This window comes from Heterodontus francisci, chromosome 13 (genome assembly GCF_036365525.1).
Source record: "Heterodontus francisci isolate sHetFra1 chromosome 13, sHetFra1.hap1, whole genome shotgun sequence".
Lineage (NCBI taxonomy): Eukaryota > Metazoa > Chordata > Chondrichthyes > Heterodontiformes > Heterodontidae > Heterodontus > Heterodontus francisci.
Window position 1 is genome coordinate 6,198,155 of NC_090383.1, and position 16,490 is coordinate 6,214,644.

General features: G+C 39.4%; 1 protein-coding gene across 5 annotated transcripts in view; it reads left to right on the forward strand.

Annotated features, from left to right (window-relative positions):
- Positions 1-16,490, forward strand: part of kif16ba (kinesin family member 16Ba) — a 167,700-nt gene that overhangs the window by 58,959 nt on the left and 92,251 nt on the right. For all 5 annotated transcript variants that reach the window (XM_068044302.1, XM_068044306.1, XM_068044307.1 and 2 more), the window contains exons 11-12: positions 3,165-3,230; positions 6,379-6,438. In XM_068044302.1, coding sequence (XP_067900403.1) covers positions 3,165-3,230; positions 6,379-6,438 — 126 coding nt within the window. The remainder of the gene's footprint in view (positions 1-3,164; positions 3,231-6,378; positions 6,439-16,490) is intronic.

The window sequence follows — 16,490 nt, forward strand, 5'->3', positions numbered from 1 at the left end:
TTTTGTTTGTTCTATGTTACATTACATTAATAGCAACAGAAGTGCCTGGATTAATTTTAAACCTATTGGCAATTTTCTAAAAAATGGCCAGTGATCTTCAAGTTTTAAGTATGAATCATTTTGAGCCAATGAAAAAAAATACTAATTGAGTAATAATCTGGGCCACATTACTGTTCATCTTTGGGACCTTGGTTCATATTGAATCTTGATAAATAGAATGGTTTTGTTTTGTTTGCTATTCATAAATTGGATGTGAATTCACAGCACCTAACTGTCCATAATTTAGCACAAGTTTTCAATACATTTGAATTATTGCGACATTTACTTAGATCAGACTGACCACAGGAATTACTAGTGTGGGAAGGTGATAAGTTCACACTGGTACAGTAGATGGTGTAGTTCTGATATCAGAAATAAGACAGAATTGAGGCCATGATTAAGGAGTGCTGACAGCAAGTGTAAAGGATGTACTGTTTCTCATCATTGATAACTGGTATCTTCAAGCCATTCTTATTTGAACTAGGATTCAATGCAATTCTGTTTGTTCTATGCTCAGATACTTTAATGAGGACTGTATGGCATGATGATGGAATTGTTCTGTAATGTACAACTGCTGCTACTAGTATTTATATGGCACTTTTAATCACCAGCCAGATCTGGTGATGGATTGCTAAATCAGTCATGTGCCAGATGCACTCAAATCTGCAATCCTTAGACTTTAAGGAATGAAGATGGAAATCATACCAGCCAGGTTGACTAGGATGGGAGAGAGTCGAGGATTTACTGAGGACAAGGGCATCAAAGGTGTATATATGAGGGAGTGGTTAAGCAGATTGGCTGCAGAGGTACTGTGGCAAATTGAGGGCCAATGGCTCGGCATTGGGATTTGGAAAGTGCAGCTGTAAGTGAATTGGGGAGTTTTTTTTCCAAAATGAAATGGGACCCGAAGGTGCTGAGGGATATAAAGAAGTGGTCAGAGATGGTCTTGTCAATGTTGGAGATCATGGGAGTAGAAAGGCCATGAGAGATGCCAAGGTGGCTGGGCTGTGTATGGTTGGGCAGTTAATATGCAAGGAGGATAGGAGGTCACTGAATTGTAGAAGAGAGAGGATGAGCATACTGGAGGAAAATGTGGAGAGACCTGCTGGCAGAGTCCCTGGCAACTGTAGTGAGTGGGAATGGAAAGGAAATTGGTAACATTAGCCCCAACCCCACTGAGCGTGTTAGGTGAAAGTTTGTTGAAGAGCGAGGATGTGGTATTTTTGAATTGCTGCTCGTGAGTAACAATAGGTGCCTTGTTGGGACCTTTGGAGAATGCTGAGAGATGCATAGACGGCTGCAGTGCACTTATTCAATGGGCAGTCAAGCCTGGAATGGCAGCAGCAAAGTAGGAAGATGAAGCAGTAATCATTGAAAATTCCTGTGTAAAATATTTGGAAGTACATTTTAAAAGCTGATTGGACAAAGCACTCCTCTAGGTGGGGGAAGATCTTTTTGGCAGCTGTTGGACATCTGCCATTTGCAGATGATTCATTTTTGACCATCAAATTCTGTTTGTGGGCATGATCTATCCCTAGCTGCTTTTTATACCTGTGTTGCATATCAGATAGTTTGCCTTGTTCCAACAACAATCAGAGTGTTTGCCAGGCACCTGCAACATTTCAAAGATATGAGATAATTTCTAATGCGTTTGGCTTAAGAATTCAGTAAAATTATATCAGTGAAAAATTAGCCATGCAAGATGCCATCCTTTAGGTACTTGAACGTTTTCAGACAGTTCACGATTTTGCTTGCCCTAGCAATCAAGAGAAAGGATCTATTAAAAAAAAAATCATATATATTGTTATGACCAAGACAGGAGTAATGCACTGTAATTCAGTCCCACTACTCCACAGGTCATAGTATATCAAATAAAGTTTCCCACCAGTTGAAGAATAACCAAGTTAAACACTTTATTTGTCCCCCAGAATAAAACACCAAACCAGATTTCTTTAAAAAAACATCATTAACTGTTTATTAGAAAAGAAATAAAAGATATATCCTTCGTTCCTCAACCATCATGCGTACACACATACATTAAAAAAACGGTTAACCGGGAAAAGGATTTTTGGTTTACAGCTGTTTCTTAGGAATAAAAAGGAAAAAATAAAATTTAGTTTACAACGTTCTGGTACATGTTTTCGGTACGGTGAGGTGTCCCAGTATTGAATAGTCGGATACCACTCGAAGTCTCCAAGTGAGGTTGATGAACAGTCTGTGATGGGTAGGCGTTCAAGGCAATTTGTCTGCAGCAGGGGTGCAGCAATCAGTCTGCTTGGGTTTTTAAAAACAGCAGTCTAGTAGTAGAAGCTTCTAGTAGTAGAAGCTTTCTGGAGATTTCAGGATCTCCCAAGACACAGGAGGCAACAGGATGCAGGAATTCTAGACACAGGAGGCAACAGGATGCAGGAATTCTTCAGAGACTGGAGGCAGTAGGAATGTGCCACCTTTTAAATGCAAGATTTCTTTCCAAAAGATGTAGGATTTCTTTACAGAGAGAGGTAACACTTTTCTGGGTCTTCCTCTCTTGCGCCAGGCAGGTCAAAGCAAAGATTTCAAAATGCCTGCTCTTTGTCCAACTCACTGGTTTTTAAAAGTATCCCAGGTGGAAAAAAAACCTTCCTGAGCCAATCATATGACCAGACCGAGTACCTCCTCTGTCACCCAAAGGGAGGTCAAACCCCTGTGGTTTCCTTGAAACTGCTTGCTTCCCCTATTTTTGCATACAGTCAACATCCAAAATTTCCAGCTATTTGCAGGTGTCCAAGTCTATTGAAAATCCTTTCTTTTTTCAGTTTTTTAAAACACAATTCTAAGATTTTAGTACAAAAAAAACCTTTTGTAACTATTTATAATCTAACTGAAGCCTATAAACACCTTTTTGTTTAAAAACATGTAAAAAAAAACCTGAAACTTGTGTTTGAGATATGACGGAGCTTGGCTTTTGGCATGCATAGTATCTAAGTTGTGTGTGAATATTTGCAGTAGTAAGGATGCAAATATAGCTTGTTTGTGGGATGATGAGAATTCTCCAGTGCAGGCTTCTAGGTTTCTCTGCCATGTTGCCCAATTTCCTCCTATGACATGTTTACCCACAGTCAAATATATTTTGTCTTTCCTTTCAGATTGCGTTATTGGATTCTCCAACAGCTTTAAGTATGGAGGAGAAACTTCAACAAAATGAAGCTAGAGTAAGTAGCATTATGATGTCCTTTTGGTATAGAAATATTACTTCTCTAAATTAATTCACCAAATATGTAGATAACATTGAATTTACATCAGCGACACAGGCCATTCGGTCCAACTATGTATAAAATTAGTTGATCACCTATGGCATTGTGAAAATGAGACAAGAATAGAGGTGCTGTGCAGTTGAAGCAGGATTAGAGGATGTGGGATAAGCCCTATTGCAGCTTTGGCCAAGGGTGTCGAGATAATTTACTCCCCATTTCAAAATCATTCATTTTGTGCTTTTTATATGTTACTTTGATTTTATATTTTTTATGTCTTCACCTAATGAAAGTCACAAATTACATCTTCTGTGATTGTGGTGCACTATCCCTCTCCACTAAAATACAATAACAACTACTTATGTTTATATCGTGCCTTTAACATAATAAAACATCCCAAGGCGCTTCACAGCATTTTAAAACAAAATATCATACAGAGCCACAAAAGGAGATATTGGGGCAGATGATCAAAAGCTTGTTCAAAGCAGTAGGTTTTAAGGAATGTCTTAAAGGTGGAAAGCAAGCTAGAGAGGTGAATGGAGGGTATTCCAGAGCTTAGGGCCGAGGCAACTGAAGGTGTGACCACCAATGGTGGACCAACTTTAAAATATAAAACAAAAGCTACAATAGGGCTTTCTCCCTCTCTCATGAAGGCACTCTTTTTTTTAAAAAAAACCCAGTGTAAACTTTACCTTTTGAAATTTGATCTGTAGCTTGTCTTTGAGTAATTGTGATACACAACCAAAAACAATATTATTAGAAACTGAGAGAAGTATTGTTTTGTTTGGCTAGATAAATGCTGCTGATAAATCCTGGGAAACGTACACTGCACATCCTCTGACTGCAAGATTTGTTTTCACCTAAACATAATCACATTCTTGTCACAAATGTCAAGCCAAATCCTGTCTTTTGTGAGAACTGAATCCTTCAAGTTAAAACTTCTAATGAAGGCGTAAGAAGACATGAAAGACAATTCAATGGACAAATTTAATCATGCTGATATGAATTTTTTGAATGGTTTTTGCCTTAATTTGTGCATTACAAATTTCAATTACTGTCGGGGGGCGGGGGGGAGAACTGGCAAATGAAATTTTTCAGAAAGCATTTTGAGTCTCTCATTTGGTTCGTGAACAAACATTGATAGTGAAATATTTGCATATGGTTTCCCATTTATAAAACATTGATATCTTTTTAGGTAGGACTGTCTCATTACAAATGTTTGGATACAATGTTTTTAGATGGTGTTTTCCCACCTTGATGAGAACAAAATTGACACAAAAATGCACAACAGAAGTTACAGAAAGCATCACCCTTAGAAGAAACTATACTTCTTGTTGAACATACAAAGAAATTTGAGTATTGGTCAACATACATCTGAAAGCATTGCAAACTGCAGCCAATTTCACATTTCCCAACAAGAATGAACTTAACATACTGTAGATTCATAAAGTTACCCAGCAATCACAAGTTTACATTGCATTGCATTGAATTTTCAGCACAGAAGCAGGCCATTCAGTCCAACCGGTTGTTTATGCTCCACATGACCCTCCTCACCCCTCTCTTCATCTCAGCATATAACCTTCTATTCCTTCACATATATTCTGCTTTGGTTGCTTTTTATCATTCAGTTGGATGGATTTATAAAGTTCAGGTTGTTGACTCAGACTGGTCGTGAAAAGTGTGGTGCAGAATTATCCTGAGGCCTAATTACAGTATCCTTACCACTGTAATTTTTGAGTTTCAGCTAAATCAACCTAAAGTTGAATTAAATTTCCAGTATTTCAATCTATAGAGATGATGTTTAGATGTGCACACATCTTATTTTCTTTGTGTACTGAACTGAGATTCATCTCACCTTGGGCTGTTTACATCTCTTTACGATCAGAGGCAAACTGGGTTTGCTATTTCCAAACAAACATGCTGAAGATGGAATGTAGATCTCTCTGAGCAGATTAGTGCTGTCTTCTCTAGTTTCAGTTATTATTCTTCATCCAGTGATATGAGATTCTCTGAAGGAGAATCTTATTGACGTAAACACATGTATGCATAACTGGCATTCTTGTAGGAAACTACTCTGGATTCAGAGCCGTTAATATTTGTGCAGTTTTTATGATGGGTTGTGTGGTAATGCAGATGCAAATGCAGCAATTCGCAGCATTTATGATCGGGGAAAATCCAACATGTTCAGAGAACTGGAATATAATATGATGGATAATTTCCATTTCATCTGCATTGCAATTAAATACTTAATTTTTAAACACACACTTTTCAGAATCACAATGAATCCCAGACCAACATTCCGCATCAGTGTTACAATTTTTAAACTCAATGGCTACCAGTATTTTGTCCTAACTCTTGCAGCCTTTCATGTCAACTATTAAATACTTGTTTGTGGGTAGGGGGTGTTCTGCTGAATCTTTGGTGCTTGTCCCATGGTTTTGCTTTTAAGAAATCCTATTTTTAAGCACTGATTTCAGGTTATTTGGCCTAGCCACTTAATATGGACTAAAATAACTGGATTGCTATAGAATATCGGCTAATAGCAGCCCGCTTGATTGGCACCCCATCCACCAACTTCAATATTCACTCCCTTCACTACTGACGCACAGTGGCAGCAGTCTGTACCATCTACAAGATGTACTGCAGCAACTCACCAAGGTTCCTTCCACAGCACCTTACCAACACGAGGCCTCTGCCACATTGAAGGACAAGGGCAGCAGATGCATGGGAACACCATCACCTACAAGTTCCCCTCCAAGCCACACACCATTCTGACTTGGAGCTATATCGCCGTTCCTTCGCTGTCACTGGGTTAAAATCCTGGCACTCCCTCCCTAACAGGACTGGAGGTGTACCTAAACCGGAAGGACTGCAGCGGTTCAAGAAGGCAGCTCACCACCACCTTCTCGAGGGCAATTAGGGATGGGCAATAAATGTCGGCTTTGCCAGAGATACCCACATTCCATGAACGGAAAAAAAAACTGATTCATGAAGAGATCCAGATGAAACATGTTTCTCATTAACTGCTCTGCACCTGTGGGGAGTAAATTGGTGCAGAGAAATGTTATTCATTTGGGTCTGTAATGCTTGTTTCATTGTTGCCTGTTAGGTAGAGGAACTGACCAAAGAGTGGACAAATAAATGGAATGAAACACAAAATATCCTTAAGGTAGGTTGACCATGAAATATTTTGCTTATTGTCTGTAGAAATATTTAATCAGGTAATTGCCTATATTATATGAATAATCGCACATTTAATAATAGGTATTCTAAATGTTATTACTGAAGTATATTGCATGAGTAAAATTCACATCTGATTAATTGTTGCTTATTTTAAAGACTGTTTAATGATATTTTGATAACTTTCAGGAGTACACCAAACAAAGGGTTAAACAATCTTATTTTGGTCTGACACTTAGCTGAAACCCATATGTAACACTTGTAGTCTACATATTTTACCAATTATATACATAGTGCATTAATATTTGTTTTGTTTAGGGATTCTACTGTGCAGAATTCTGAAATTCTTTGAAATGAAATGTGCAGTATCTCCTGCAAAGACCCTTCTCATATGTAGTTTCATTGTTTAACTTATTAAATGTTACTGTAATAAAAACAGAAAGTGCTGGAAATACTCAGCAGGTCTGGCAGCATCTGTGCAGAGAGAAACAGTTAACGCCTTTCAGGTCTGTGTCCTTTCCTCAGAACTCATTCTGTTTTTATTTCAGATTTCCAACATCTGCAGTATTTTGCTTTTATTTAAATATTACTGTAGTGTTTGGTTGCAATTAGTTTACGCAAAAATAATTGCTGCAGTTGTATATTTTACTTTGCATGTGGTACAAAAGTAAGTAATGTAGAATGTTAATGTAAAGACATTCATACAAAGAACAGCCATTAGTTAAATTTGACATTACCTAATCAATACTTCCTGATTTACTTTGTCATGTCTTTGAATTATTTCAACTTTGGTCGCATTCTGAACCATGGGCCTGATTATGTATCTTGCTTTTCCCAGCTTAAAAAAAAAAGAATAATCCTTGTCTGGTTATTAGTGCCTCAAGATTTTGTTTTTCCCCTTTGCCAGCTCCTAGAGTTGTCCAGATACCTTTCCTTCAGGTTTTTCTGTACACAGTCCCACCATCTTTGCTCTATCCTCCATGTTGACTTTTCATAGGTCGGACCTACTCTCTCCCTCTCGGGTACTGATTGTCGGCTATACGGTGTGCCCATCATAACCTTTTCCCTATAACAGTCTTGCTGCACAAAGTACAGTCCTTTATTAGTGCTTCACTATTGGACACTCCCCACTCTGCTGCTAACCGTATCCCAATAACCTTGCTTCCACTGCTTTCCAAATTGTCCAGCCCCTCCGCTTGTGCATTTGTCAGAATGAATGAAAGTTTGTAGCTAAAAATAAATGCATTCAAATTCACTTTCTAGCCAATTAAATGCTTTTGAAGTGTAGTCACAGTTGTAATGCAGGGAAACATGCCAGCCATTTTTTCACACCACAAGCTCCCACAAACAGCAGTGAGATAAGTGAGAAGATCATTTTTTTAGAGAAGTTAGTTGAGGAATTAAATGCTAGCCAGGAAACAGAACTTCCATGTTCTTTTTAAATTATGCCATGGGATCTTTTACTTTCACGTAAGAGGCAGATGGGCCCTCAGTTTAATAAAGACAGCACCTCCAAGAATGGAGTGTTCCCTCGCTACTACTCTGGAGTGTCAGCCTATATTATGTGCTCAAGTCTCTGGAGTGGGTTGTGAACTCATGACCACCTGACTGAGGTGAGAACTATCACTGAGCCAAGGCAGACACACTTGGAAAAAAAATTACAATATAATTTACAATATTCTCATTTATGTACTGTATCATTAACTGAAATGGTAATTACGTATGTAGAGAAAATTGGAAATAATTAGTTGTTTAATCAATGAGTGAAAATGAGATATGCTTCATAGATTAATCGAAATGATGACTTTGGCTATAAAATGTTAATTTCAGGTTGCACATTAACTGCCTGATATTTTCCTTCGAGCATTAATTTAATAAATTTCTTCCTGATGAATTTTTGATTAGCATACAGAGAAAAATGTGTGGGGAATCGTTTATCTGCAGTTTTTAAACAACTTGTATTTCTGTAGTTCTAAGGAGAGGCCATGCCCAGAATGGTGAATTTCCAACTTCTTGAGTTTTGGATGTGATATTAAACCGAGGCTCTGTCTACCCTCTCTGGTGAATGTAAATGATCCCATGATGCTATTAAGAAGAGCAGGGGAGTTCTCCCCGGTGGCCTGGCCAATATCTATCCCTCAATCAACATCACAAAAACAGATTATCTGGTCATAATCACATTGCTGTTTGTGGGAGTTTTCTGTGTGCAAATTGGCTGCTGCGTTTCCTGCATTGCAACTGTAACTGTGCTTCAGAAAGTACTACATTGGCTGTAAAGTGCTTTGAGACACTCTGTGGTTGTGAAAGGCACTATATAAATGCTTGTCTATCTGTCTGTAATGAAGAGATTTGGATCCTGGGTGCAATCATGGTGAAGGCTTTTCAAGGAATGGCAAAGCAGAGGGATTTAAGGAGGGCATTCCCAAGGGCAAGGGATATAGTGACTGGAAGAGTGGCTATTGATAATGGAGCAGAGGAAACTGAGAATAATTGGTTCACGTTCAAAGGAGTGGAGGGTGAATGTTGGGACATATGGCTGAGATAGGCTAGGATGAAATAGTGTTTGGATTTGAATGTGAGGATAAGGCTCTTGGAAGTCCATTCATCAAAGTGTTTTAGGTAGTGGATCTTTTCAAGGAGTAGTGATGGAAAGTGTGCATGCTGAATAAGTATTAATTTATGACAGGTTGATGCTGACTAGGTGAGTATTAGATAAGTTGAGATTTGAGGGACCATTGTGTTGTTTAGGATTTTAGCCGTGTTTCAGAAACAGCGAAGGTAATGTAATAGGTTTTACTAAGTACTCTTGGCAACAATGGAATTGAGATGGAAGCTCAGCTCAGTGTCTAGCACTACCCCGCACAGATGAGTATTTGATTCCACTTCAGCTACAAGAAATAATCTTTGAATCCTGATGTGCAAGTGGCATTTTATTCCAAGACAAGACCGGAAGATACCTGTGGTTCAGTTGGTAGTGCACTCGCCTCTGAATCACAAGGTTGTGGGTTCAAGTCCCACTCGAAGACTTGAGCACGCATCTAAGCTGACAGTCCAGTGCAGTACAGAGGGAGTGCTGCATATTCGGAGGTGTTGTCTTTTGCATGAGACATTAACCCAAAATCCTGTGTGCTTCCTCAGGTGGACGTAAATGATCCCATGGCACTATTTTGAAGATGAGCAGGGGTTATCCAAGGTATCCTGGCCAATGTTTATCCCTCAATCAACATTACAAAACAAATTATCTGGTCATTTTCACATTGCTGTTTGTGGGAGCTTGCTGTGTGCAAATTGGCTGCCACATTTTCTACATTACAACAGTGACTAGGTACACTTCAGAAGTATTTATCTGCCTGTAAAGTGCTTTGGAATGTATGGTGGTTGTGAAAGGCACTATATAAATGGAATTTTTTTTCTGCTTTCAATCCTAAGAAGGATTATAACTGCCCTTGTTGCTTCCTGCTTTCATCACATAGGCATTTACCATCAAGAGTAATGTGTAAATAATAATTAAATCATAATTCTGTTCCCAACTCTGTTCTACTGATTGTTTACAAATGGCTCTTCCAGATATGTCCCACTGATTTTTAACTTGATTTCCCCACACTCATGAGAACAGGTCTAGCTTACTCTTTTCATAGCTCATTCGTTTTTAGCATTGTTATTATGTTACTGGTCTAGTAATCCAGGGTACATGGTCTGGTCATTCTTTGTTGCCCTACAGACCCAAGCCCTCTTACTTCCTGTTGAATCAGAAATTTGTCTAATTCTCTTATACACATAGTTAGCTAAAAAATCTTTCAGGTTAATGTAGCAATACCCATTTGATAACACAGTGAAGCTAATAATCTGAATTTATTCAAGTTGCACCAGTATGCTCATTAATAGAGTCTTAACTAATGGTTTGCAGAGGTAGCTTCCTTGATGCTGATCTTGTTTTGTAATGGCATAAGCCTCATGTTATGTAGATCTCTGTGTGGGCGTCAATTATGAAGGTTTAAAAACTACCACCTCCATCCCTCAATTTGTTTCTCATTATGAACACCCCCTCCTCCCATAACACTTCAAAGGCTGTTATTTACTGAAACAGATTTACATTGTGGATTTTTTTCAAGTCCAAGAGATTCATTTGACCCGATACAAGACAGAAGCAAAATACTGCAGTTGCTGGAAATCTGAAATAAAAACAGAAAATGCTGGAAATGGTCATCAAGTCTGGCTGCATCTGTGGAGACAGAAACCGTTGACGTTTCTGTACGGTGACCCTTCGCCAGAAGTTCAGATCTGAAATGAGACCTAGTTTATAAAAGGAAACAAAGACTTAATTTTGCACAAGCTGCAATCTGTTGTACTTCACAAAACAGGCTGGTAATGAGATAATGTCACATACCTGATAACATGCCCTCCAAATTTTTTTTTGGAGTGCACAGACGATTTGCTTAAGTGCATGCCCTTCAAATTTTTTTTGCACAGCTGAGCATACACTGTAATTTAAAGGTGCCAACTTGTGCAACTTTTGGGTTGCTGCGCAGCTTAGAGAGAAGATTGCCTGACAATGATTGCTGAACACTATGCACTTAGAGATGTGCTAAAAAATTACAGCCTGTTTAGAAAATGTCACTATCCACTGATTCAAAGAAAACAATTTTTTAATTCAAGTGTTGTAAGAACAATGTATTTTATTGAACTTAAAGTATAATTGCATTCAGAATTTCCCCAGGCTTTAAAAAATCTTGAATTTTTTTATACCAAAAATATGTACTAGTAAAGACCACTGGAATATTTTATAATTGCGAATGACTGCATTTAAATGCTCACAAAATATATTAAGCTGTTTTTGTTGGGTTTCTATCTGAAAATTTCTTATACTACTTCACTAACTTATGATTTGATATGCTTAGCTATGGATTTTTGGATGCTGTAACCATTTTTTAAATTGACAAATTTCAAAGTATTATTGATGTTATGTGGTCTTAGAACCACAACATCTGTTTACATGTGATGAGCTATTTACAGAAATACTTCAGTTTTCCTAAACTAAGTCCCAGTAGATTCTCTAATGATTTCCTGTGATAAATGAGGGTGATATATCCTAAAGCATCGGTAAAGGTAAAATGCATCTGATGCAAATGTGTTTTTCTAGATCTTCAGGGTTGTATTGTTGATCACATTTTCTTAACATAAGTGGTTAAAAAAAAACTCACTTGTAAAGATTGATGAGATACTGAAACCATATCTCGAAAGCAATCCATTAACATGCATAGGAAACGTCATTAGTCATTGATAGTTCAACAGCACATCACTAGTTTGCGTGATTTTTGCCCACTCCTATTGTGCAACATCTGTCAGCAGGTGTACTTTTTTAGCACAATTAACACAAATACTTAGTAAATTAATAGTTTGAGCCTTGGGTTTTTTTTTTTAAAACCTAGCATGAAATGTGCATAGGAACCAAAATCAAACTTGCAAGCTTCAGTTGATTGTTTCCCTAGAAGTATAAGACCAATTAAAACCGTTGCAGATTATCTGTTCCCATGCTGCCAAGATGAAGTAGAATTCACATTTGTTGTGACATTCACCAAGACCCTGTGTCCATCAATATATGACATACTTTTATCTCTTTTACTCATATTCCCTCATCTCATATTATTTACTGAATTCACATTGGTACATTATTGTATGTGAATGTCTGTGCAAAGTATGATGGCTCGTTGAATGCTGCAGACGTTCAGTGTTTGAAGTACAATAGAGAATAAATGCCATTACCTTCGCTCAGCGTATGATCGACTACATTAGGTGGTAAACAATTAAACATCTTAAAGGTGCGTTAAAGTTGCAGCTCTTTTTTCTGGACTTTTTTAAAAAAGTTTTTGTTTTGGTTTAAAGCTGCTTATTAGAACAATTGGCATATGCAACATTGAACTAATTACAGTACTCATCATTAATATAAAACAAATTTGCAGTAACATTTTTAGGAACTCACTGATCACATCATCATTTCGGAGCCATTTTCATTTCCAGCTTTCTTTCCTCTGCTTTTGACCATCTTACTAGTTGCTCTGCTTGTCTGAAACATTGAGCTGAATTTTTACAGACCGGCGGCGAGCTTCAAAAATGGCACGCGCATGCGAGAGATGTGTGCCACTGAGCTCTGACCCATTTACATGGAGGGGGACAGAACGCCTACCCCGGTGACATAGAGGGGATGGGTGCTCTGGCCCTGGCAACGGCGTCCGGCATCATTTTTAAAGGGCTTCAAGGCCTTCAATTAGATATAAATTTTTAAAGGTCCCAGGCGCCAAAAAACTAAAATCAAACTTTTAATAGCACTTTGAATCCCCTCGCCCACCTCCCCAATGAGTAATCAATGTATAAATTTCCCTCTTCTCCCCCCACCCCCCCCAAAAAAAATCTTTTTTTCCGATCTCGAACTCCCCAACCCCGAACTTTACTAACTTTGACCCTCAACCCCTTCCCACCATCTCAGCAACTAATAGGAAGAGACCTCCGAACGGAGATCTGAAGGCGCGGGCAGTCCGACAACTGGCCAGAATATCGGCTTCGGACGGCCATCGGGACGAAGTAAGTGATTATGCAGTAATTAACATTTGTTTACATATTTAAATCGGTGAGCGGGAGGGGGGCCACCGCGAAGCCTCGCCGTCACCGGTAATATGAGGTGGGGCCTTCCCCGTGTCGAGGTCTGTGGGTGGCCTCTCCCGGAGATATTTTCCAGGTCCCCTCGCCGTGACCCCCAACGTCAAGGGGCTGGTAAAATCCAGCCCATCACCTCTTCACGGATTACTGTCTCTCACCCACTGGCCCATTCTGGGCTGGAACTGCAAAGAAGGAAGTTTCTGCAAACAGTGGATGACCAGAGATTTATAGTTGTTACTTGGAGTTGGAGTTCTGCACTTGATATTGAGCTGATCTGCAAGATAGCAAGTTTGACAAAGATGAAGCAGACCCCAGTCATGTTGAGCCTTGCAGGAAGAGATACATAATGTCCAGTATCACTTTGAATGTTCTGTTAAAGATTTATTTTTGCAGTTACTTCAAAAAAAAATCTATTTTTCGCCTGCCATACTCTGACTTGTCTGTTATATCTGTAAATTGACATTTCTCCAACTGTTATTGCTCAAGCTTTTTAATAGATTTCTGTCTAAAGTCTTCATTCTTTGACACTTTGATTGCTGAATGCACTTTCTAATTTTCAATTGGTGAATAAAATATTTATATAAAAAACCCGAAATTTTCCGATTTCCATTAGTGTACTGTACTACAAATTAAAAAAATAAGGGGAGCTTTTTTTTTTTGCAAAAAAAAATCTGATCTAATGGGCCAAATCTTGCTGGAACAGGACATCTCCCGCCGTGCACCATTAAGACTTTACCCTGCACCCTTCAGCTCAAATATAGTTTGTGCTGTAACTTGCTGGAAGTACAAGCTGATATCGGCAAAGAGCGGTTCATTGACATTGCATTAACAATTATCATGTCATTAAAAGGTATTTGCACTCATAATCCCCAGTCATCTCTTTCTGCAAAGAGTTTAATAGGCAATTAATGTGCTAATCCAGCGAGTTCTTAAAAATTACAGGGTGAGGTATTCGTTGTGCGAAGCAAATGACAGAGTGCCTTAAATTGACCAGCAAGTTCTGGCGATTTGCAACTCACTGCGTATCCCTTAATCCCCTAAATCTGCGATCTGATTTGTGCATCATTAACAGTTATTTTTCCAGCAAGATTTATGCTAACATTTTTTTGTCCTTGCAATGTGGGTGACACTGGCAAGGCCACATTTATTGCCCATTGTAAGAGAGTGATGCAACCTCACTGTGAACCATTTCAGCCCCTGCGGTGATAGTACTTCCACAGTGGTGTTATGGAGGGCATTCCAGGCTATTGACCCAGTGATGATATATGAACAATGATGTGCATGAGAGTTGGAGGAGAATTAAGGGTGATGTTTTTCCTTTGACTCTTGTGCGTTTTGCTAGTAGAGGTTGCAGGGGAGAGAGATGCTGTCAAAGTAATGTTGGTGAGTTGCTGCAGTATATCCTGTACATTGAGCATACGGCTGCCACAGAATGATGGTGATGTGGATTGGATATTGAGTCTAATGGCATGTGCACCACTCGAGCAAACTGCTCTCTCTCGCTCTGGGGTTGTGCCAAGCTTTAGGGGCGGCGCAGTGGTTAGCACCGCAGCCTCACAGCTCCAGCGACCCGGGTTCAATTCTGGGTACTGCCTATGTGGAGTTTGCAAGTTCTCCCTGTGTCTGCGTGGGTTTCCTCCGGGTGTTCCGGTTTCCTCCCACATGCAGGTTGATAGGTAAATTGGCCATTATAAATTGCCCCTAGTATAGGTATGTGGTAGGGAAATATAGGGACAGGTGGGGATGTGGTAGGAATATGGAATTAGTGTAGGATTAGTATAAATGGGTGGTTGATGGTCGGCACAGACTCGGTGGGTCGAAGGGCCTGTTTCAGTGCTGTATATCTAAACTAAACTTTCTCAGAATTGTTTCGGCTGTACCCATTCTGACGAGTATTCCATCACGCTACTGGGCAATTTGTCAAAATTGGTATGTAGAGTTCACGTTTGCTGCTCCATTCATTTTGTTTTTCAGTGTCGCCTTGATAATTTAAGAAACCTATTGGGGATTTGCGTCAGTTTTACTTGCGTTGATCCCATCGCTTTGTGGATTATCTCTGAAATTCAATATTGCTGTCTTGCCAGATTTTGTTTGTATCATGCCAGTAAATTGAGCCCAACAAGTTTTTATCACATTTAGTATTTGTCAAAATGTAATATGCTTTGGAAAGTTGAGCAATTCTGTGAAATTCATTATGGCTTTCTTTGCTATATTAGTTTCCTCAATAACTTGAGAAACCTTTAATGCATTTGTACCAAATCCAATATGTAGCTCAACCTCAATGTGTGGAATCTTATGTAGTTCCTTTTTAAAATCTTCCATGTTGCTTTAGGATTCCTCAGTAACTTGAGAGAAGACTTTGATAAATTTCAACCACCTTCAGTATGTAACTGGGTATGCGATGTATCATAAAAGATTATTATCCTTGTGCAATTTGTTTATACAATTGAACAATTTTTCAACATCACTGATATCTGAAGCAATCTACAAATGGAGTAACCCCAAATTCAACATATGCTAGCTTATTTGCTTACTCTTGAACTGGGTGCAAATTCTTTGAAAATATCTTGAAGGTATGAAATGATATTGCAGAAATGTTGGGCTGCATTTTATTGCGGTGTGCTTTGAAGTCGGCAGCCTTCAGGTGCGGATGCGCCGCCACTGATCCCCCCCCGATATTTCGCATGGGGGTTCATTTGAATAGAGGGGGTGGGACGGCTGCCCCAATGACGTAGAAGGGGCGGCCGCTCCGTCCCTTGCAGCGGTGTCCAGTGCCACTGCACAGGCACCGGCGCCATTTTTAAAGGGCTTCAAGCCCTTAGGAACAAAGTAAGTTTTTAAAGGGACATTTCTGTGAATCATACTGTCATAGAGTCATAGTTATACAGCACAGAAGCAGGCCCTTCGGCCCATCGTGTCTGTGTCGGCCATATAGCACCCAACTATTCTAATCCCATATTCCAGCAGTTGGCCTGTAGCCTTGTATGCTATGGCATTTCAAGTCATCATCTAAATACTTCTTAAATGTTGTGAGGGATCCTGCCTCCACCACCTCTTCGGGCAGTGCATTCCAGATTCCAACCACCCTCTGGGTGAAAAAAATGTTTCCTCAAATCTCCCCTAAACCTCCTGCCCCTTACCCTAAATCTGTGCCCCCTGGTTCTTGACCCCTCCGCTACGGGAAAATGTTTCCTCCTAGCCACAGTGGCACAGTGGTTAGCACTGCAGCCTCACTGCTCCAGCGACCCGGGTTCAATTCTGGGTACTGCTTGTGCGGAGTTTGCAAGTTCTCCCTGTGTCTGCGTGGGTTTTCTCCGGGCGCTCCGGTTTCCTCCCACAAGCCAAAAGACTTGCAGATTGATAGGTAAATTGGCCATTATAAATTGC